At 36.0% G+C, this 23,890-nt stretch overlaps 2 protein-coding genes across 2 annotated transcripts; one reads left to right on the forward strand and one right to left on the reverse strand.

Moving 5' to 3' along the window:
• Positions 1–8,830: 8,830 nt before the first annotated feature.
• hpcal1 (hippocalcin-like 1) lies at positions 8,831–18,243 on the forward strand. The gene is made up of 5 exons (XM_026290826.1): positions 8,831–9,018; positions 9,127–9,188; positions 14,397–14,817; positions 15,359–15,464; positions 15,888–18,243. Exons 3-5 carry the CDS (start codon positions 14,440–14,442, stop codon positions 15,983–15,985), a joined length of 582 nt encoding a protein of 193 aa, XP_026146611.1. The 5' UTR covers positions 8,831–9,018; positions 9,127–9,188; positions 14,397–14,439; the 3' UTR covers positions 15,986–18,243.
• pdia6 (protein disulfide isomerase family A, member 6) lies at positions 18,083–23,742 on the reverse strand. The gene is given in 14 exon segments (XM_026290825.1): positions 18,083–18,814; positions 18,896–18,992; positions 19,157–19,315; positions 19,477–19,549; positions 20,080–20,164; positions 20,616–20,756; positions 20,888–20,983; positions 20,985–21,003; positions 21,175–21,305; positions 21,388–21,494; positions 21,611–21,737; positions 22,376–22,433; positions 22,794–22,938; positions 23,592–23,742. Coding segments are annotated over 14 exon segments (1,323 nt in total). The 5' UTR covers positions 23,608–23,742; the 3' UTR covers positions 18,083–18,745.
• Positions 23,743–23,890: the final 148 nt, after the last annotated feature.

A 23,890-nucleotide genomic window follows, 5' to 3' on the forward strand; every position in this document is an offset into this window, starting at 1 on the left:
TTCATATCTTCTGCCTCTGTGGCAGGACAAAGGCAACTATTTCATGTAATGTCAATGGTTTTTCAAATGGAGAGAAAATGTAAAATGCTTTTTCACTTGGTTTGCTTGATCTGTTAATTGATTAGTTCATTAATGCCCTTTTGTTTTCTATGTGACCTCATCTTATTAATACACAGATAATTATTTTTTTTGTTTAACTACTTTAATATATATATATATATATATATATATATATATATATATATATATATATATATATATATATATATATAATTTATGTATATTCAGAAAAAAAATTACATTTGTTAAATTGTTAAATATTTTAACCAACCTTTTATACTGGTAACATCTCAACAAGCGCCTTCTGGTTCGTCTTGTGATGTTATTTGACGACAGGCAGCCTGTCTTTCTTTTATGCCTTCTTAATTATGAGGTTGCAAAGTAGGACATTATGTATGGACCAAACCAGAAGTCGTCATATACCTAATCTTGGAACTGACATATTTCACTGCATTTTATTTTGATGTCATTTGCCAAGGGTTTTTCCATTCAGACATGACTAAACTGATACTGGAATAAATGATTAAACCTTCTGCCCTTTTGACCCATTTACTTTATCCTCTAACCTCTTATTTTGTGTTGTTGATCTCGATTAATCACGTTTGCCCTGGCAAGCCTTCTTGGATACACAGAAAGTTATTTTTCAAAGGCATTTATTTTTTTATTTATGGAAAGCTATTCATTCTAGAATTGGTCCATAACATCCTTATAAGCTTCACTAGCTATCGTGATATAGAGCACTATATGCAGTATTTTCCCTGTAATGTTTGTTATTGATTACTTAAACAATACTACAACAGTCAAGAAAGATTTTGTCTCCTCTTAAAAAGAGAAATGCCATCCTCATTCAAAGCATTGAGCCAGAAAGAAAATATGATGAGGCCAGCAGTCACATGAATCTTTAACCTGTGTATTTGAATATGTCTCTTAAGTGTGCACAATAAAAAAGAAAAATTGTATGAATTAATGTGTTTCGCTGATTAAATTGTCAGTGATTTATATTAAGTCTGTCTTGTAGTCTGTCTTCTATGACTTGGAATGCACTGTTTGAGAGTCTCAAGTCAAGGCTCAACACTAATGCTAACCCTGAGAAGAAACCATTTTCTATTTTAAAGCAGCTAACAGTTTGTATAAAATGATGCTTTTTTTGGCCAGTCTTTTAAAGTGGCATAATGTAACGAAGTAAAAATACTTAATTACAGTACTTTTTTTGGGAGTATCCATACTTTTTTGAGTTTTTATGTTTCAGCCAACTTTTACTCCACTACAATTAAAATGTATACTTTTTCTCTGATTCAGTTCCCCTAAGTATATTCGTTAATACCATAAAATAATCAGAACACCGACTGCAGGAAAGCAGGTTTGACAAATCAGTGGTCTGGTGTTTTACAAGTTCCTAAAAAACACCTTTGCTCATCGCGCACAACCGCGGATGATTTAATTTCCCACTCAGGTTGAGGCTGGGGTGTGCGATACAGCATCGTCTGCGATAATATCCTAACGTTAAGTGTTGTAATGATGTGCAATTTTAAGCTATCAAGAAGGCTATATCAACAAATCACACACAGAGTGCATGCACATTCATTTATTAGTCTATTAAAACTCAATATTCCAGGCATTCTAAACTGTAGATGGCAAAAATGCTTCTGTATGCTTTTTATATCTTTATCACACAAAGATACCATTTTTCTGCAGATACATGAATACATTTAATATATTTTACACATTTAATAATCATTTTATACAAGTTTAGTAAAGTAATAAGTGACTTACATTTTAGACATACTAGTTTTTATTTTTGCTCAATTTTGCTAACGAAAATAATTCCAAACAGATCACAGCACTGTTTTGCGTCTCTGAGCGATGGATCACTGTTTACTTATTGAATGAATTAGCTATTTGAACAAATCAGTTGAATAAATCATTCAGTGATTCACCCATTAACACATTCAAATGCTTTGTTTCTGAATGAATCAGCCGTTTGAATGAATCGGCTGAATCTCAATGACTCACTCATCCAAGCGTTTCTTAAATGCATTTTATCTTGTGTGTGCTTTTCACGGTCTTTATAATCCAGATGTATTTTGTAAAGATCTAAGCACATTTCATCTCCTGTGTGTGTGTGCGTTTGTGTTTTAATGAGCCTGTTTTGAATGTTCTATTGCATAACAATGGCAGCCATTTTCACAGAAATATAAAGAACGAAATACAAAAATACACTTATTCCGTTTTTGCATTTTAGCTAGGCTATGTTTGCTAAGATTATATTAATATATTTAATACATTTTAATTAATACAATTAATAAAATTGAGAAGAATGTAAGAATTTCGTTTTGAAACATGAGTATTGTTATTTATCAGCATGCATAATTTTAGACAATTATCCAAGAATTTTGGTACAAACAGTAAACAATTATGCCTACTAGAAAAATGTTATGTTGGCGCGGGAATTGGTCACACTGCTCCACTTCACTCAGATGCTCTGCTGTAACCAATTGGCCTTAATTTTTTTTTCATGTTTCAAATTATTTCAAATGTCAGTATTCACAGTTTTATGTTAAAAAAAAACATTATGCCTTTTTATACATCTGTATCTGCAGTTTAAATTAATCCATGTACCCTCTGCGATACATAAATGGCGTAAATACATGTTATTTCAGATGCAGACTTCAGAAATATTTTCTTATGTTTCAATGAAAGACACTAAATAATGAATGAAGTGCTTCTTATTCTTACCCAAAAATACAAAATGGTAGAAATAGTTAAAACTGAACACAATCTTACTCAAGCTGTGTGTCTATATATTATATATATATATATATATATATATATATATATATATATATATATATATATATATATATATGTATGTATATATGTGTGTGTGTGTGTGTGTGTGTGTATTTGTTTCTTTTACATTTGCATTTACTTGTACTTTTATTTTCCAATACTTAAGTACATTTACAATTTAAAAATATTTATCGTTCTTAAATACACTAAATATCACATACTTTAAGACTTTTACTCAAGTAATATTCTAAACTAGCACTTCAGCTTCTACCAAAGTCATTTTCTGGTAAGATATCTGTACTTTTGCTTGAGTATGACTTTTAGGTAATTTATACAACACTAGTTGGTTGAAAAGGAGAACACACAGCACTGTTTAATCATGAATGCCTGTTTAAAAGTCCACTGATATCAAAGTTCAGATATTGACAGACTTGTCTTTTCTGTCTTACATAAGAAGAAGAGAAGAAAGTGCACTGATTTAATTTCTTTCTCATAGTGCTTTTACAAAAATACAGAAACATTATATATTCATATATTAAAATAATGAAAATACAAGCTGACTAATGTCTCTTTCTGCGCAAACAATTCTTTCGCATTACATGGTTTATACCTCTATCACATTGGGATCCTGATGCAGAATCAACTCTTTTCCTTTAGGAATGTTCTTTAAGGATTTCCTTAGGCTACTTTTAGTCTGTATAATACTTTGATCTACAAACTATATCTACTCTCAGAAATTAGGGCTCAATGTACCATTTAATTTTCTTTATTGCATTTTATCAGGTATTGAACCTGTACAATGCTGTAGTCAGGCTTTAGAAATTAGTGAGAACCTGACCTCAGTACAGTATACTGTAAAAGAAAGATGCGTAATGACATTATCAAACACAGACAGTTGCGTAACTATTGCAAGATAACTCTTATCTAATCAAATAGACCACAAATAAAATCTCTTTTGTGAGGGCTTGCATGGGTGACTTGGTCCGTGATTTTATTAAAGTATATATATATATTGTTAATAATTGTCATTAATATTGGTAATAATAATAATACAATAAAAAATTAATAATATTAACATTAAGGAAGTATTTTCTTTATTCAATTGATCATTTTAATCATTTGGGTCTGTTGAATTGGCCTATCTTATTGTTAATGCTAAATCAGGTGTACCATACTTGCATTGAGTAAAAACACAAAATGCAAAGTATTTGTACAGAATGTACAGTGTATTGCCTCAGAAGCTTTTGAGGTTTGCAATACACAACTTTATCAACACTTACTCTTATTACAGGCACTTTCCGATAAGGTTTTGGGCTTGAACAGTTCTGGGATGGCGTACATTGTGCAATAACGTCAGCACAGACTCATATACTGTATGTTAAACAGACAATGAATCATTTTTTTATGTAATGTAAAAATGATTAAAGTAAAATAAATGGCAAACATCTGAAATAAATCATGAAAGCATTTGTATGAGTTTAATACTGTTTCAAAAGTAAACACTTCATTTTCATATTTATTCACAAACAAGTGTAAATAACAAATATGACAAATTCCTAAAGACTCCTATACTTTGTGATAGCATGCATACATTTTTAGGAGACACATTTGTTCATTTACATCCTGTGTGGACTTTGATCGGGACATTTGAGTTGGATCCAACCTTCGTTCCTGCATTGATGAGCTTATCTTTTGTCTTAGGAGGCAAGTTGCTTACCTTTTCGAGTAGATAATGCTATGGATTTACTTACTGAACAAAATGTTTCTGTACTTTAAGTCCTCAATGATACTGTGCCCTGTCCTGCCATGTTTTACTTCAGCCAGAGTCTTTTAATTCAATTATATGCGAAACTTTTCTGATGTCTAGATACTAGATACATGAACTTTCAGTTGTGGTATGACAAGGGTTACTGATATAGTGAATCCTATTTCTTTTTACTGTTGCAATGATGCTTGAAACCATTCACTCTCAATGTAGATACTTTGGTTTAGTTCAGAACATTCAGTCAGCAGGGCCTTCTATGAAACCTCATAATGGAGTGGGAATTGCTTAATATGGTGTTGGATATGCTGTACAATAGAAACTTCACTCACATGCATGGCATATCTAACATGTGACACCCACAATCATCCACACTACGTCATGATTTTAGGAAAAGAATGTAGCTTTGTGCATTTAAACTGTGGAAGATACACAGTAGACAACAGATGACATGACTTGTCAAGTGTTTTGTTTTCTATTTTTAAGAGCATTAATGTTGTTTATTAGTTTTAAACTAACTTCAGCCTTATCCCATAATTCCTTATATGCATGGCAAATCTGATAAAAACTGATTTGTGTTTAAATTTGACTTCTTTTAAACAACATTGTATATTTGACCAAATAAAAAGCTTATTTTTCTTAATTTTTACATAACATTATGTAACATTAACATCTAATGTAAAGAGTTTCTAGAAAAATCTATATGTTTGAGAAGGGAGACATTTCTTTGCAGTCTGATTGGTGCTGATCTTATGGGTGCTTGATTTGATGCCAAATCAACACACAAAAATCAATCATCTCAACCCCAACATGTACTGTTTGTTTTGTAGTTAAACTTCACATCAGATCCTAAAATGAAATCCTAAAGCTGGACTTTACAATGAAGAACATCAAGTGGTACTTTTATTCCCTCACATGAAGATTTGTTTAGTTTATTTTTTATTATTATAATTATAAAACACATCTAAATTCTAAATAAAATATATATATTTTTAAATGAATAGTTGAATTGGTATCTGTTATAAGATCAGTTCAACAGATTATACAGGTGCATCTCAAAAAAATCATCACAATTAAAAGAACCAAAGACTTTAACTACTTCAGTCTGTGTGCACTGAATTTATTTAATACATGTTTCACAATTTGAGATGAATTTCTGAAATAAATTAATTTTTCCACGAAATTCTAATTTATTTCAGAAATTCAACTCAAATTGTGAAACTTGTGTATTAAATAAATTCAGTGCACACAGACTGAAGTAGTTTAAGTCTTTGGTTCTTTTAATTGTTATGATTTTGGCTCACATTTAACAAAAACCTCAACAAATAAAAATACTTCATAAGACCAAAAAAAACAAAAACAAAACATTTTTACTGAAGTGTTGGCCTTCTGGAAAGTATGTTCATCTACTGTAGATGTACACTCAATTCTTGGATGGGGCTCCTTTTGCTTAAATTACTGCCTCAATTCAGCATGGCATGGAGGTGATCAGTTTGTGGCACTGCTGAAGTGGTATGGAAGCCCAGATTTTTTAACAGTGGCCTTCAGCTCATCTGCATTTTTTGGTCTCTTGTTTCTCAGTTTCCTCTTGACAATACCCCATAGATTCTCTCTGGGGTTTAGGTCCGGTGAGTTTGCTTGCCAGTGTGTCATTTAACCAACCTTTGGTGCTTTTGTCAGTGTGGGCAGGTCCAAATCCTGCTGGAAAATTTAATCAGCATCTTCAAAAAGCTGGTCAGCAGAAGGAAGCATGAAGTGCTCCAACATTTCTTGGTAAATGGGTGTACTGACTTCGGTTTTGGAAAAACACAATGGACCAACACCAGCAGATGACACTGTTCCCCAAATCATCACAGACTGTGGGAACTTAACACTGGACTTCAAGCAACTTGGGCTATGAGCTTATCCACACTTCCTCCAGACTGTAGGACCTCGGTTTCCAAATTAAATACAAAACTTGCTATCATCTGAAAAAAGGACTTTGGACCACTGGGCAACAGTCCAGTTCTTAGCCCAGGAAAGACGCCTCTGACGTTATCTGTGGTTCAGGTGTGGCTTAACAAGAGGAAAACGACAACTTTAGCCAAATTCCTTCGCACGTCTGTATGCCTTGACCCCAGCCTCAGTTCATTCCTTGTGAAGTTCACTCAAATTCTTGAATCGTTTTTGCCTGACAATTCACATAAGCTGTGTTTTCTCCTTGGTTGGTTGTGCATCTTTTTCTTCCACACTTTTTCCTTCCACTTAACTTTCATTTAACTTGCTTGGATACAGCACTCTGTGAACAACTTCTTTGGCAATGAATGTTTGTGGCTTACCCTCCTTGTGAAGGGCGTCAATGATTGTCTCCTGGACAACTGTAAGATCAGCAGTCTTCTCCATGATTGTGTAGCCTAGTGAACCAAACTGAGAGATCATTTTGAAGGCTCAGGAAACCTTTGCAGGTGTTTTGAGTTGATTAGCTGACTGCCATGTCACCATATTCTAATTTGTTGAGGCAGTGAATTTGGTTTTTTTTTGTTAAATGTGAGCCAAAATCATCACAATTAAAAGAACCAAAGACTTAAAGTACTTCAGTCTGTGTGCATTGAATTTATTTAATACATGAGTTTCACAATTTTAGTTGAATTACTGAAATAAATGAAGTTTTCCCAAACATTCTAATTTATTGAGATGCACCTGTAGATTTTATATTGATTTGCTTCAAGTATTCAATGTCATTAATAACATAGACAGACAGATCTCTTCATGCTAATTGTTTTTCAGTAGAAAAAAATTCTGGAGTCAAAATGGTAGGCCCATTGGAAATATCAGCATGCTTCCATGGAGTGACCATAAAGTCCATTGCCCCTGTGTGTCTGACATTTATATGTCAACATTAGCTGTTTGTTTTTGAGCTCAGTGTCATCATGGTCTATCATTCTCAAGAATCATGTTTAAACATGGGAGGTCGTTTATGGGTCTGGGGTCAATTCAGCTGAGAAATCTAAATTATATAAAACAAATATTATTAAAAACATAAAATAAGTCACTTGTAGATTCATTGCAAATTCATGCAATTACAGTGTTTTGTTATTCCTTATAGTAATTTGTACAATCAATGTCTTGTTATTACTTAAGGTCATTTGTACAATCAGAGATCATGAGTGTTTTTCTGTTTTGGAAAGATGGTTTGTTTTTAAAATAATAAAAAAGTAGATTTCAAAATCACAACATGATTTTTAGGAGAGGACATAAACTGCATTTTGGGATAGAGTTTGGATAACTGTTTTGAATCAGAATGTTGTGATAAAATATACTGTTTTTACATATTCAGGAATATACAGTAGGCTATATTGAAATATGACGAGCTGTGTACTCTTTTTGGCTGCAAGAGAAATTACAAGACAACATCTGCTGCCTCCTGGTGGAGATATCGAACATATTTCCATCAGCGTTTTCCTATCTCTAATCTTTCATAATATTGAGAATTTTATAAAATAGAAATAATTTGAGCTATTAAAACACGAAAGGCATCGGAACTGAATATTAAAATATAAATCCATAGGCTATTTAATACAGGGTGATGTTATGTGGGGTAAATTCCGTCATTAGGTAGCCTACCTGGTAGCAGTGATTGGATATTGATTAAAAATAATAAAGAAAGAAAGAAAGAAAGAAAGAAAGAAAAAAGAAAGAAAGAAAGAAAGAAAGAAAGAAAGAAAGAAAAACTAAAAGGTTGCCAAAACTTGCAAGAATAGTATCCTACTAGTCACGATGAAGACTACATAGCCTCATTATTTAAACATCCCTTAACTGTAAATAGCCTAAACTTACATTTTAGCTACTCGGCTTCCTATCTTTAGATATGCCATTTTGTAATCAAGAAGAGAGCGAATGTTTAAAGACAAAAATCAAGTTTTACAAGAGAAATGAGCGGTTATGGAGATGCAATGCAACGGTATCCAGCAGCAGACAAGAACACGTTTTCTTTTCCGCTAGTGAACTGTTCTTTTTTCACTGATGTATATTGCAATCTGCTCTTCTTCGAAGCGTACGGACTCGTCCAAAGAGTAGCACAGAGTTTTGCTCTCACTTGATCGCTGTGTGTGCACAGAAATTATTAATTATTTGTCTTCAACTATATTGCAACATGAAACATGAGTTTAGAATGTGAATGTTCTCAAATATGAATGTGGCAGTGACATCTCTTTCTCAGGTCCACGAGTCCCCCCTACAGTCTAGTGTTGGTCTCGTCCACTGACTGAGGAGCAGAGCTGTGTGGTGTCAGGTCTCTCGCTCAATGATGAGGTTTCAAGTGAGCCTTTGAGATGTTATGGAGTCTGTAATATATTCTGCGATATATAACTCTTTCGTTTCGCCTTTATTACAACAACATTCCAACTTTTAGTCTACAAGCTCGACCGGTACGTGTAAACAACCCTTATTTTTTGTTTGTATATGCAAGCTTTTGTTAGTTTTTTTCATGCAGCGTTGAAAATGTTGAAAGTTTTGTGAGGACACTCCTTCCTCAGGACCCGGGACCAAATCTACAGCTGACAAATTGGGAGACATTTCAGCTCTGTCATTTTCTGAGGTAAGTTGATGTCTGTTTTAAGACTCTAATATTTATCTCTCTCTTTTTCAACACCATATGCCGCTGTTTGTAACCCATCATTTGCCTGATAGCGGTCCATGAGAGTCAATAATAGGCTACACAGCTCTTTATGTCTAAATAATGTTTAGGATAAATACTAGTTTCATGTCTCATTTTAACAGTCTGCGATGTTTTTTTGCAATGACACGTGAGGTTATTTTTGTAGTTCTAGGTTGGAGAATTAATTTCTTTTTTAAATTAATTTCTTATTTAGTTCATGAATCCATAATCAATGAATGTAAGTTAGGCAGGGGCTGTTTTTAATGCTCAGGAAAACTGACTTTATGATGTTAAATGACTCTATTTAATCCTTCGCATCAATCTGATACACTAAATCACTTGATTTCCTTGAATATCCACCGAATAAATTGACTTCATATGTGAATACATTAAATTACTTACTACATAGATTATATATATGAGTGTATAATTATAGTCACACTGCTTGTGATGGTGTGAAAACAATAAGTTATTCTTCTAGTTCACTTGCCATTTGTATTCTTAATTTCCCCTGTATTATGATCACCTTGTGGGTCACAGCATGATATTCACAGCAGGAGCAGGAGGTCGATTTCCCATTTTCCAATCAAGTCTCTCCATGATGCCTTGCAGTCATTTCAGAGGCTTACCTGCCAGCCTGCCGTCAATGTCAGAACGATCTGGAACCGCTGTCAACATTTCCATTTCCATCTCTAGTTCTAGTCTAAATCTGGATAATACCAGCGAAATGTGTAAAATTGTTTTGGGGAGATTCATCCTGAATGAGAAATGTATTGGATGACTTCTCGACATCATTACATTTAGCGACAAGCTATTTCAGGGAAAAATACCCTGAATTCTCAAAAGAGGGAACAAGCGGATTGTTTGTTGTCCTGTGATTTTATGGTCCACCAGAGCAGCAGAAAAACAGTGTTTTCTGTTCTACTGATCTTTTGACACCTGTCAGGGTGCATTTTGTTAGGCCACATTGGGGAAAACAAGGTTTAATGAGCCACACACACACACACACACAGTTAATTGAGTTGATGTTTTATGCATGATGGGTCAAAGATGAATACTGTACAACTACATGCTGAATTGCACTGATGTGTACAAAGTGTGTCCCTCACTTTCCAGGTAACGTCTCTCTGGCTATTTGATCCGTGCACATGGCAACCTGGCTCATATTTTTGTTTGATTTGAATGGAGTGTAATGAAAGCTGTTATCTGGAAATAAATTCAGGGCAATAGTTGCACTGTATAGCTCTTCACACTGGTCTGTGAAAAAATACATGTCACGTGAGTGTGCAGAATCTGGTTGTGAGACACAACATTCCAGTTTGCCAGAGTGGCAGCCTTGTATTGGGGGCTACTCTAATGAGAGGAAGGAGGGTAACAAAGACAAGTTTGTGCAACCAAGGCTACTGGGAGTGAAACTGGAAACTAGGTCTTGTGTGGAAATCATAGAGGAATGTTTAGTCATTAGATGCAGTATAAGAGTCTCTGACTTACTGTGACAGAATGTTCCCTTTAGAGGCAATGGCAGGCAAGGGTAACATATTTGATGAGAGGAAAGTGCATCAGGGGTCAGTGTAATAGAAACTGGCATTTCAGATAAACAGAGAAAATGTGTTAAACTAACAAATGCAGATGTATTCATCTGGACAGACAGTTTAAGTAAATGAAATAACATTGAAATACTCACAAGCTTGACTGAACTGTATATACGGCCTTGACCGTACACTGATGGACATTTCCAAACCTATTTTCACCCTTAACGTGATAGTTCACCCAAAAATGAAATAGCTGTCATGATTTCCCTCTCTCTGTCAGGGCGTTCCAAACCTGTATAACTTTCCTTCCTCTATGGAAAAAGTGTTCTGAAGAATGTACCAGCACTTTCTTTCCATGCTGTTCTAATGAATGGTAACTGGAGCTTTCAAGCTTTAAAAAGAAAACTGAAGCCTAAAAAAGTATCATAGAAAGTGGACAATATGACTAATGCTTTTCCTGAAGCCATCTAATAGCTTTGTGAGAAACAGCTTCAGTTTGCTGTAAGTGATGATATCACGTTGAAACAACGATGCCTGCTTTGAAAAAAAATCATAAAAATAATAATCTATATGTGTATGTGTGTGTGTATGTATGTATGTATGTATGTGTATATATATATATATATATATATATATATATATATATATATATATATATATATATATAAAATAGTATACAGATATATTATCATATTTATTTAGTTCTCACATTAAACTCAACTTGACTGCTTGTTTATGTTAAGAAAGACTGTCAATGAACGACAACTGAAAAGATTAGGTTTCAGTCTATTTGTGAGCAAATTATTCTTGCGAGTTGGATCTTTTCAATAAACCAGTTTTATTGGTTCATTAGACCAATGAGAATGAATCTGTTTGTTTGTACAGTTCTCAAGTTCTACGCAGTTGACTAGTTATCTTTGTTGAAACTATCAGTGAATAACGAGCGAAAGGTTTAAATGTCAGTGGATTCATGAACAAAATATTCTTTTGAGTTGGATTTTTTCATTGAATCTGTTTATTTGGTTCATTAAACTAATCTGAATGAACCGGTCTAATCCAGTTCTTGAGTACGGCTTAACTGACTGGTCCCTTTATGTTAAAATGAGATAACATTTTTGTCTATTCCTCACAAAAAGCTTTCATAGGATTTCAGAAGATTTCCATATAAACTATTTTTATGATACTTTAAGGCTCCAGGCTCCTAATTTAATGAAAAATGACCAGTAAATGCTTAAATTTCTCTTTTTATGTTAAAATGCATAGGTTTAAAATGACTGACATGAAAATATTTGAATGATGTCAGAATGTAATTTTTTTTTTGCTGATCTATCCCTTTAAGAAATATGAGGTCATTCTTTGGGAAAAGAAGCTATAATGGTTTTCCCAGTTTTCTTTAAGGTGGGTGAATGCCACTTGTATTGTTTATAGAAAGACGCCAGTTGTGAAAGCACCTGTAAAGCATTATGGTTTGTGACTTGAGTGGCAGAGGATGCTTCTGATCCATGAGGTACTGGAGCATAAAGTAATACACCATCTGCTCTCCACCCACAATTCATTTGAGGAGATGTGTCTCACACTTCACTGTTCTGAATCAATTTTTTTTTTCTTCTGTTTTTTGCAAGGGGCTTTTCATGCATTTGGAAAATTAGAGCTGTTCAACTCCTCACACCTCTCATCGTGTCTTTCAGTTTGGTTCCTCTTCACAGAGAATGCATATGTGGGCCTGATTCTCAGTTCTATCTATATATGTGCCTCCTGTGGGGACCCTACTTTTTAAATATTTTTTTCCATTTGACAGCAGCATGAGCTTACATTTTTTTTCCTTCAGATGGAAAGTTCTGGGTTTCTTGTGGCTTGGTGAGTGTCGAGGGAAAAGAGGGAGGGAGCAGCAAGCTACGCCCATGTTTATGTCTGTCTGCCTGCGTGCTGCCAGGCCAGTAGCTTCACCCATGTGACTCGAGCCATGGGAGGAGCCGGTCTTATGATGGCCCTGACAAACTAAGAAAACGGAGCAAAACCATGTCTAGAAAATCAAGTCTAAATGCCTAGACAATGTATTTATCTTCGAACTTACTGAGATAGTTCCTCCTTAAGAAAGTGTAGCTTTAATGAAAATAAATTGCAGAAATAAATTTATATTTACGGTAGCTTTGAAAATGGAAGATTTTTAGGTCATAGTAACCCATGACGTTTTTATTTAGGAAAAAATGTGGATGCAGCACGAGATAGATGGCAGAAGGTATTTTCGTCACAGGAACACCAATTTATATTTGTAATGAGCCATGATCTCACTCGCCACCCTGCAGTCTTGAAACCAGGAGCTTGTGGGCTAAAGTAGGACATCCTGATTCGCTGGAAGGAAAGATGCTTGCATGAAGATAGATTTTTCCAAACAGAAATATCATAGTAATGGCCTTCAAAACTAGTGCTAAACTACTGATATTTTTAATAACTAAGTGCGGAATTCTTAAAAATCTACTCTTTGTGTTCATGATGGATATAGTTTTGAAAATATAAATTATAAAATATAATTTAATGTAACCCTAGAGTAAAAAAGTTTAAATATAACATTTTTGATGTAATTTGTATTTATTTATGAATGTCATAGTTATACTTTTTCAGGGTTGGGCCACATGACATTTACAACCTGAACTATGACTTTGTTGTGCTGTGATATCATTTCCTGTTTTGTTTTATTATTTATTTTTCTGGATATTTCTCCATGTTGATTGAACCACATGGCTTTGTTAGTCATGACTTGGTAACATTATTTTTTTTTTAACTGTATTATATTAAGCAGTGAAGTGTTTTTTTTTAAAGATATTAAACAATTGTCAAACTACCTAAAAAGCTTTTATTTTTAAGAATTTCTTGCCCTTAACTATGGACAGTGTCATTTGACATTTGTTTTTTACTTTATGTCCCCACAAATATATAAAAATTTATTTTAATACAGAAATTAAAGATCGTAGAAGAAATGTATACAGTTTAACAGATAAACTGAAGAATGGAGGAAGAGGCTGTAGCAAAAAGTGTGAGATTATGGAAACGAGTGCATATGGTCACGCAGCTTACATAACCTATCGTTAAATTTCCCATCGCTGCCACCTCACCGTTTATATGGTCGTTATATGATTTGTTTAAATAGAATGAGCAGGGACTCACACTCTGCCCCCTCTTAACGCCACGAGCACAGGCTCATGTACAGTAAGCCACACCAACCGTTCCAAATTACCCACACACATGCAAAAAAAACACATCTCTTCATCATCTCCCTGGTAACTCATGCCGACTACATTGTTGCTAAGGGGGTCTGGTGACAGTTATGCCCTCATATTAGCCTCCCTGAATGCTGCTCAGTGCCGTCCCCCCTTCACCCCACTCTGAAGGAGTCAATAAATTCTCACCTTAACAAGGTATTAAATGGTTTCCATGGATACCAGGATCCACTCCCTGGGTTTGGAAGTGTAACACGTTTTCCATTATTCCGAAACCTACATGCGGCAGAGGAAATGTGGATCTCTTTATTCTGGCTTCGTGTCGAAAGTACAAAAAAGGCTCATTTGGGGTTCCAAATAGCTAAGAAGTTTTTTTTTCTTTGTGTTTGTGCTGACAGGGAGCAGCAAGGATCTGGGAACCGTCTGTGAGAGAGTTTGGTCATGGGTAAACAGAACAGCAAGTTGCGACCCGAGGTCCTCAATGACCTGCGGGAGAACACGGAGTTCACGGACCATGAGCTGCAGGAGTGGTACCGTGGCTTCCTGAAGGACTGCCCGTCTGGCCATCTCACGGTAGAGGAATTCAAGAAGATCTACGCCAATTTCTTCCCCTATGGTGACGCTTCAAAGTTTGCGGAGCACGTCTTCCGCACCTTTGACACCAACGGCGATGCCACCATTGATTTCCGGGAGTTCATTATCGCCCTGAGCGTGACCTCACGCGGAGGCCTGGAGCAGAAGCTCCGCTGGGCCTTCAGCATGTACGATCTGGACGGCAACGGATATATCAGCCGAGCTGAAATGCTTGAAATCGTACAGGTGATGTACTTTTTAGTGCTTGTCTTCCTTTTGGTTTCATTTGCATTTCTGTATTTTACCCGGCGAGTCATTGTTTTCAGAGCAGCTTGTTCCACATCAATATTGGCTCAGTCTAATGTTTGGTGATACAGACCTCCTGAATAAACAGATCTCCTCAATCAAGTGTTCCACAGGCCATATGGTCTTGCCACAAATGGTGGCCAAACACAAAGGCTTTGTTCACTACTTCAAAGGGTCTGTTGACTCTCCATGTTAATAACATTGATGGCTCTTTTACACCTGCGACCAAGCACATGTTATAAAACAATATCTGAAAGTGACATTAAATGTGTCTGCCAGAGATACGAGCTGGTGATCATTTGCATTGATTACGCTGAAAGGAAGTGTTGACAGTGACAGCTGCGTTAATGGAACTTTTGACTGGCAGTCGTAGCATTATAAAGACAGTCTTATCAAACTTGTTGCTATTGAAAACCGAAGCCTTTGCATGTGACAGCAAACGACCATATGCTTTGACACACAGTTCCGTTAATCTTCACAGGCGATTTATAAAATGGTGTCATCTGTGATGAAGATGCCCGAGGACGAGTCGACACCAGAGAAGCGCACAGATAAGATATTCCGACAGATGGATACGGACAACGATGGTATGCCTCTCGAGACCCGTCTCCCACTCACTGTTCAGTTTGATATAGACTCTTAAGTTGAAGCACGCAACATGTCTTAGAAACTGCACTTGAAAAAAAAGATATATTAATTATATAATATGTATGTATAGTTAAATATGTCAGAACTTTAAAAAACTTTGTATACCCAATTGCCTAATCATTTTTCATCGTCAAATGTAATGTTTTTATGTCTTATGTAACTGTGCTTTCCAAGTAAATTTTTCTTGTTTTAAAGATGTTGGAGAAACAAGAGAAATACTCATTTAGAAAAAAAATGTTTCACAGTGTCCATGACAACCACTGACACACAAATAAAATGATATTTAGGATATATTTAAGTTCTCTTGGAAGTGGGTGAAATAACCTTTCTTTCTTTTTTTCCTCTTTTCTTCAAATTTGTAGGCAGACTCTCTCTGGAAGAATTCATCAAAGGTGCCAAGAGTGACCCCTCTATTGTCAGGCTACTGCAGTCTGACCAAAGCACCTCTCGACAGTTATGAATACAGATCTTGAAAGCAGCTGACAGGAATCCACTCACATGCACACGGAAAAGGCGAGATTTAATTAGAAAAGTAGTTGCGTTATTAATGATACACCTATATATTTTCTGCTTAAAAAAGTTCCTGTTAATGGGTGGTTACCTTTTTCATCACTATTCCAACCTGGTTTTGGAATTGGTATTGATGAGTTGTCATAATTACGGCGAATTGTCAGAGTTTTAAAGAACCCTTGAAATCAATTGGCAAAATTCAGGTACAGATATTTATCTTTTAAAACTTATTATTTTGATTATTGGTTGCATTAATAATAATAATAATAAAGCATGAAACTAGCATGAATCTGTAAAAGTGTCAAGTGACTTCAAAGTGTCTTTAAGTGATGACCGAAAAATAATGATATTTCCACTATTGTTTGCATTCCACTCAAAGCAGTAAATGATTAATCAGTAGCATGTAAACATTTCTAGACTTCCTATTAGGCAAAAAGATGAAGTTCTGCTTGTAAATATTCCATTTATTTTGCATTCATTCCAAAAATCACTCTCAGATATCTCCAGAGAACTATTTGCATGCTTTTGGCATGTTCTAAACATAGTATTTGTACTAGGTGTTCTTTGGTTGAAGGTTGTGCTATAGCTGCATTTGGAGCTGCCTACTGTCCTGCCAATGATGATCATTTTGAAACATCAGACTGTCTGTGTTCTACTTTATTTTAAAAGGAAGGTATTGCTTCTTTAACTGTGTAACACAACATGCCAACAGTTTGATGTCAGTAATTGTTTTTTTTAATTCTGAAGGAATGCGTTAAATTGATCAAAAGTGATAGTAAACATGCTTGCTCTGTTACGACTGATAGATTTTTATTTCGAATAAATGCTGTTCTTTTGAACCTTCTATACATCAGAGAATCCTGAGAATATCTCACAGTTTGAAAGATCATGCGACACTGAAGACTGGCGTAATGGCCACTGAAAATGAAGTCTTGCCATCACAGATGATATATTTTAAAATATATATGAAGGTAAATAAAAAAGTATTTTTCACAATATTACTTATTTTATAGTAATTTTCATGAATAAATGCAGCTTGTGAGCGTAAGATGTTTTCAAACCAACTGAAAAGTCTTACTGAAACCAAACTTGTGAACAATAATGAATGCTCACTGTTGGGTTTTATTTCAATGTGTTTTGAGTTCAAATGTAGCATTTGGATTTAAAATCTAATATGCTAGATTAAGTTAGGATTTTTTTTCTCAGGAGGTCTGAGAATGATTCGAATTTTAACGCGCATCGATGATCTGTTTTAAAGCGCAATTGAATCATGCATAATTATTTTTGTGCTCCGTTTTGGTTTCAATTCTAAATTAAACTTCAAGGTAACATAAGCAGACAGTTACACTTTTCACAACCATTTCTGCCCTGAAGGTAAAAAACAGCAGCCATCAGCTTTTAGGCTGCTCATGAATATTTGAACGCTGTTGTCTATGTAGACATATGGAGCAGATAGAATGGCAGACAGGTTGTTAGTTTCTATCTGTCCTTTCACCGATCCAGTGTCAATATAAACAGTAGTCGCTCCATGGAATGTAACCGTAACACTTCATGTCAAGTATAGAATCTTCAAGCTCTTTCTGTTAAAGGAAACATTCTTTCACTTGGCTCTTAATTTGCTCTGTTGCATGTGTGGTATGTCAGTGCTACTTTTTCCTTTTTTTTTTTTCCTCTGTAAAATGACTGTTGAAGTGATATGCCAAAACTAATATTTGTACTGGATACATACATAAATATATTAGATTTACGAGTCGTTTCTAATTTTGTATAGTGTTAATTGTGTTGTAAGGAATGATAGTTGACAAAATAAAAAGTTATATTGCAGCTGGGAATGGGATGTCCAGCCATATTTTTGTGAAGCCAAAGCATCAGTGCAAATCTAAATGTTGCATCTGTAAGGTGTATGTGCATGAATTGTCAATAAACCACTGATTCATATGCAAACAGTGTTCATCTGCGTAACTTCCTAGATAAGCAGTTATAATAAAAAAAAGCGCTAGTAAATTTATTATATTTGTTTTATTTTCATAACAAAAACTTTTTTTTCTTCAAAACAGTGCTGTGCAAGAAAGATCTACACTATGCCCACATTACACCTGGTCCAGCACATTAAACAACTGGGCAAACTGGGAAACAGTTTGGATGGCATTCTTTTCAGTAACACAATTTAAAAAAAACAACCCCACCCCCCACAAAAAAAAAAAAAATCACATCAGAGGGCAAAAGGCTGAAAATGAAAACACCTTTAAGCATCTTGCAAGTCAAGGAGCTGCTGAAATGACAGAAAGGCTGATTTAAATAACCACTGGTTAATCTCATTACCAGAAAGACCAGTGCCAACTGATTAAATCTAGACAATGAAACCGATATTAGAAAGTGTTCTTTGATGCGTGACATCTGCTTACTGGAAACAAGAGTTTGATAATCAGAGTCACATTCTGCTTCATTAAGCTGATTGAAAACTCCAATCAGTCGCTTAATCAAAAAGTGAAAGAACCTGAGGCAGAGTGTAGCTCAATCGTGATGTACATACCGAAAAGCCTCATTTTTCAACCAACGTGTAGATGTTTTCTTTTAAAAAGCTGCACAACCATTTGCTTTATTTGTATCTTTTCCGGAGTCTTAAGGATGTTTGTGTCCCGACCATCCCCTCATCCATGGGAGAGAAGACATGGGCATCATTTGGTGTCTAGAGTAGTTTAGACCAGGCTCATAACTCATCCTTCTCCAGATCATCCAGATCCACATCGCTCAGGTCAATGTCATCCTCCATGGGCAACTGAGGAAAGGCCAAAAAAGTGGGGTTTGAGAACAACAACAAAAATTTTCTATGCACCCTAATACTGTTTCCTATACTCACCACTCCGTCTTTCCCATCCCAAGGTTCCACAGTGTTGATCTTAGGCAAAGCTCCGCCTCCCACTGTAGCAGTGGAACCACGGCCAACAGAAAGCTCCCTGCATAAATAAAGAGACCGATAGTTTAACTACAGACTGACAGTTAGAAGGGCCCTTTTAAACAACACCTTCATTTTTTTTTTTTTTCATACAATTCACTGCATGATAACGGTCTCTGTGACAGAACTGGTTTCCCAGAAACATCAGCTCCAGCCTTCTGTTACCTTAGGAATTCATGGATGCCCGTTTCACTGAATGAGCCTTTGAGCAGAGCGAACTTCATCTTGCGAGCATTAATAGCTGCCATGGCAGGATAGCCAAATCCACCAATCCCAAGAGACGACTCCAGATCCATCTGTGCCCCTGCTTCAGTCCACAACCAACTGTAGAGAGAGAAAGAGAGGGAGGGAAGAGTGTGATGTGTGTGACTATATCCCACTCTCTATTCCCTAAAGTCTCGTATCTGGCACACAAGCAGTGACATGTATTGGTGTTATTTATGGGCAGACTGATCTCAACTTGTACTCAAACTGAAAACACTGACCCCCATGTCTTCTTCTTGTATTTGTCTGCCATCGTCCTCATCACCTCCAGGTAAGAGTTTCTTCCAGATGCACCTGCAATCATAGAGAAAATACAGAGTTTGAGCTTCGCTTCCACAAATTAACAGTGTTGTTACGGTTAACAAACTAAGATAGATAGATAGATGCATCATGTTACTAATACGTTTGTATCATACAGCGTATGCAATAACCTGAAGGGATCACTTTTAAATGACCACCCCATTAATTTATTAAGGCTGGTACTGACATTATATACACTATTTTGTGTAGTAAAAAAAAAACCAAAAAAAAAAACCACCTTAAAATCAAAATCACTTTAAATGCAAAAAGTGAAGTGCATTATACTGTAGTATTAACAATTTTGTGTCCTTTTTAAAAATGAACTTTTAACATTAGAGGATAGAATAAATTAGTAAATAAGCATGCATAATTAATTAAATGCTGACCAATATATAAATTATTGGTAATATTAGACTAACCAATACAGGTCCAGTATATTGTGCATCCTTAATGAATCAATCCGTTTAAGAGGATTATCAAACGTTTAGGTCAAAAAGTATTTTATAGTTGCCACCCAAACGCACCTGTGTCTAGAATGTGAGGCAGCACAGATATGATACACAGCTGATAGTCCTCGCAGGTTTTCTTCAAAACATCTTCATTCAAAATCTAAAGGAAATAAAATTCACATGAATATAAACTAATTTAAATATTTTTATGCAAGTTACAATAGCCGCATTTCCACTGTCGGGCCAGTGCTTAAACGGGCCAGGCAGGGCTAATAACCTCGGACCTATAGCACAGAGGCCAAAATAAGGGCAGCGTTTCCACCGTTGGGCCAGAAGCTCCGCTGCGCTTCACTAAAAACCCGTTTTGGCCCAAGGTTTTCATCGGGTCAAAAAACCTGGGCCATTGGACCCAATGAGCCAAGGCACGATCAAGCCCCAGAAGTGACAGTGGAAATGCGACTGGCCCTGGCACGCACTAGCACACCCGCTTTTGGCCCGACAGTGAAAACACAGCTATTGCCTCTTATGTTACAAAATTAACTAACTACTAACAATATAAACACTAGTTAAAATATTCTTATATCCTATTGAAAATAGAAGAGAAAACTCACCTCTTGAAGCTCTGGAGGAGGGATGTTGTCAGAGTAAAGGTCCATGGCACGAGCAACAATGTCAGATCGGGTACGTCCCCCCTGAAAGTCCTCAGGCTCCTCTCCTTTACGAAAGATCTTGATGGTAGGGAATCCTCGAATCTAACAATAAAACCAGCAGAAATGACAGCAAGTCCAGATGGGATATCACTGGCATATAAAATGAAACTACAGACAATATAGGAATTGTTTCTATTCAAAGACATCAAGTAAGTGATGTACATCAGACATACCCCATAGCGGCTTGCCAAGCCTTGGTGAACAGTAGCATCCACAGCACCCAGTTTCACTTTACCCTTTGTCTGCTCTTTGACTTCTGTGGCAGCTGCCTGTCCATTCCGGCTCAAGACTGGAAACATTAAAGAAAGTCAACAGGGGAAAGCACAGCTGGCAGAGGAATTTTAATTGTCTTTGAATCCATGTAAATAATTGAAGTGCTTAATGCATGCCACAGCATGTCAGGTACTATTTCAGTGGGATGACAGAGAGACAGATCTGATGATGTATACAAAAAACATACTTTTTGCAGTGTCCACACCAGGGGGCAAAGAACTCCACCATCCAGACATCATCACTGTCCAGCACGGTACGGTCAAAGTTATCATCGGTCAGCTCCACCACATCCTTCTTATTGCCGGCACCGCCTCCACCCTGATCACAACAGAACCCAAAGAGTCAATTAAAATGCAAAAGTAACAACATGGCAACAAATTCATCACGTGGGCTTCCATACCTGTTTGCCATAGTCTGAGCCTCCAGTCTTTCCACCGAGTCGGTCTTTGACCAGCGAGCGGACAGCATTCAGAGCTGCATCTACAATGGCCTGACCAGTACGTCCACCTAACAGAGAGAGAGATAAACTCTACTTAGGAGGAGCAACAGACTTTCACATCACCATAAAAGGTTTTCTTTGTGTGCATGCCAAGAGGTTTTTTTTAAGAGATGCAGTACTGAACCTTGGTAGTCCTCTGGTTTGTGTTTGTTGGCTCCGAAGATCTTGATAGTTGGGAAGCCGCGGACTCCATACTGGCCTCCCAGGGAGTTGTGCTGGTCTGCGTCCACAGCGCCCACCTTCACAATGCCCTGTATCACAACACAAATGGCACAAACAATGAATAATAATAATAATAATAATAATAATAAAAAAGGTTTAATCTTAATTTTTTTTAACTTTTAGATTCATCCAATTAACTGCAATGGAGCAGATCACATAATATACATTTAGAACAATAAATGAGGACACATATTTCATTGAACAAGCATGGTTCCTTAACACCACATAGCACTTTTAATCCATTAAAATAAATAATCCTAATAATTAACAAGCAATTAAAAATACATTTTGAAACAAATCTCAATGCCCAATCAGGCTGCATTTATTTGATCAAAGTAACAGGAAAAATGGTAACATTGTGAAAAATTATAACAATTAAATACATTTATAACAATTTACTTTTTATTTGAATATATTTAAAAACATAATTTTCTTCCGTGAAATTTCAGCAGCCATTACTCCAGGCTTCAATGTCACATAATGTTACATAAGGTAATATTTCTGTGGAAACTGATACATTTATTTTTTGTGATACAATGAAAAGAAAATGCATTAATTTTAAATTGAAATATTTAGTAACAATGTATTTAGTGCCACTTTTGATCAATTTCATGCATCCTTGCAGAATAAAATAATTTATTCAATGATTCTTAAATTCTGAATCGACCTTTAAAGCTGTGGCTGCTTTCTTCCATTCAGGAGCCAAACTCTTGCAGTGACCACACCTTAAAAAACAAACAAACAATAATATGTCAGATATTGAGCATTAACATCTAAACTCTATCATGAAACGTATAATCACACAGATCTTATAATGATGCTCACAACTGTATTATGCATAATCATATGCAAACTAAAACTAATGACATGAAAATCATGATGCAAATAAAGTGCCTAAAATACCAGAGAAGAAAAACTAAACTATGCTTTCAGCAAACACTACACGTTGTATATACTGTTTAGAAAGCAACAGATTGGGCTGATTCATCACCAGATTTTCAGACAGTAACCTGATCTGTAATTACTGATCTAGAGATATCTACAAGTGACACATATCCGGGTTACACCACACTCTTTCGACTTACCAAGGGGCATAAAACTCGACCAGCCAGAGACTGTCACTCTGTAGGACTTCCCTGTTAAAGTTGGAGGGGTTGAGCTCAACCACATCATCACTGGCAGAGTAGAGACCGTGGACAGAGAGCACAGTCAGAGAACACGCCAACACACCTGAGAACATAAAGGAGCATCAGGTGTTTTCATCAGCTTTATTAAAAAACAACAACAACAACATTTTAGCATATTTCTGAAGAAAACAAAACAAGGACCAAAGCATGAAACACTGAATATATAGTTCATATCAAACATGACTTTCTACTTCCAGACTCTAAGCACATACTAGGGATGACTGCAGAATCTCAATATGAACACAGAATTCATCTCATGCAATATGGAGATGAATTTGCTGTAATGTATAGGCCCAACAACCATTACTCACTCTGCATGTTTAACTACACTTATCAGCATTTCAAGTGGATCAAAACCATTCTTTCAAAAATGTCCTAAAACCAAAATGTGTTTTTTTTTAAGGACAAGCTTAATGAACCTTTTTGATCCAGTTCAAATGTTGACTACTATAAACTATATGCAACATTTATGCATTCTATATAAACCGAGGTTTTCTAAAACATTTTTTCAGTTAGTTTTACAGTATGTTTTGGTTTTGTCTTTTAATAAACAATAACCTGTAACGTTAACGTTGTGCTTCACGCTGCAATTCTACACGTTAACTAAAGTAAGGCTTTCCACACCTCACTCGCATTTATGTCGATAAAACACCACTCTACAGCGGAGTTCATGCTTTTTTTGTCATTATAACTCACCCAAGAACGCTCGCATGGTTGTTCTTTGTGCCTAGTCAATATCTTGTTCAGTTCTTCAGGCTGTACAGTGCTGCGTGCGCCGTGGGATTTCTGCACTCACTCAGCGCATCACACGGCCGGTCTCCAACCAGCAGCGTATCAACACAACACAGTCGCACCGTGGCCCGCACTGATTGGCCCGCTTCCACCCGGAGACGAGCTCAGCCAATAGGAGGTCGACGGGTAGTTCTGCGCCTTGGTGAACTACGGTGGCTGGGAGGTACTAAAATTGTTTTATAAAAGGGATCTGCTGGAGGCAC

Source organism: Carassius auratus, chromosome 20, assembly GCF_003368295.1.
Source record: "Carassius auratus strain Wakin chromosome 20, ASM336829v1, whole genome shotgun sequence".
Taxonomy (NCBI): domain Eukaryota; kingdom Metazoa; phylum Chordata; class Actinopteri; order Cypriniformes; family Cyprinidae; genus Carassius; species Carassius auratus.

Bases quoted from the DNA above. Each gene is read 5' to 3' on its own strand.
- hpcal1 (XM_026290826.1), top strand. From the start codon at position 14,440: ATGGGTAAACAGAACAGCAAGTTGCGACCCGAGGTCCTCAATGACCTG. The intron at 14,818-15,358 runs GTGATGTACTTT...TAATCTTCACAG, and splicing joins AAATGCTTGAAATCGTACAG to GCGATTTATAAAATGGTGTC. The intron at 15,465-15,887 runs GTATGCCTCTCG...TCAAATTTGTAG, and splicing joins GATGGATACGGACAACGATG to GCAGACTCTCTCTGGAAGAA.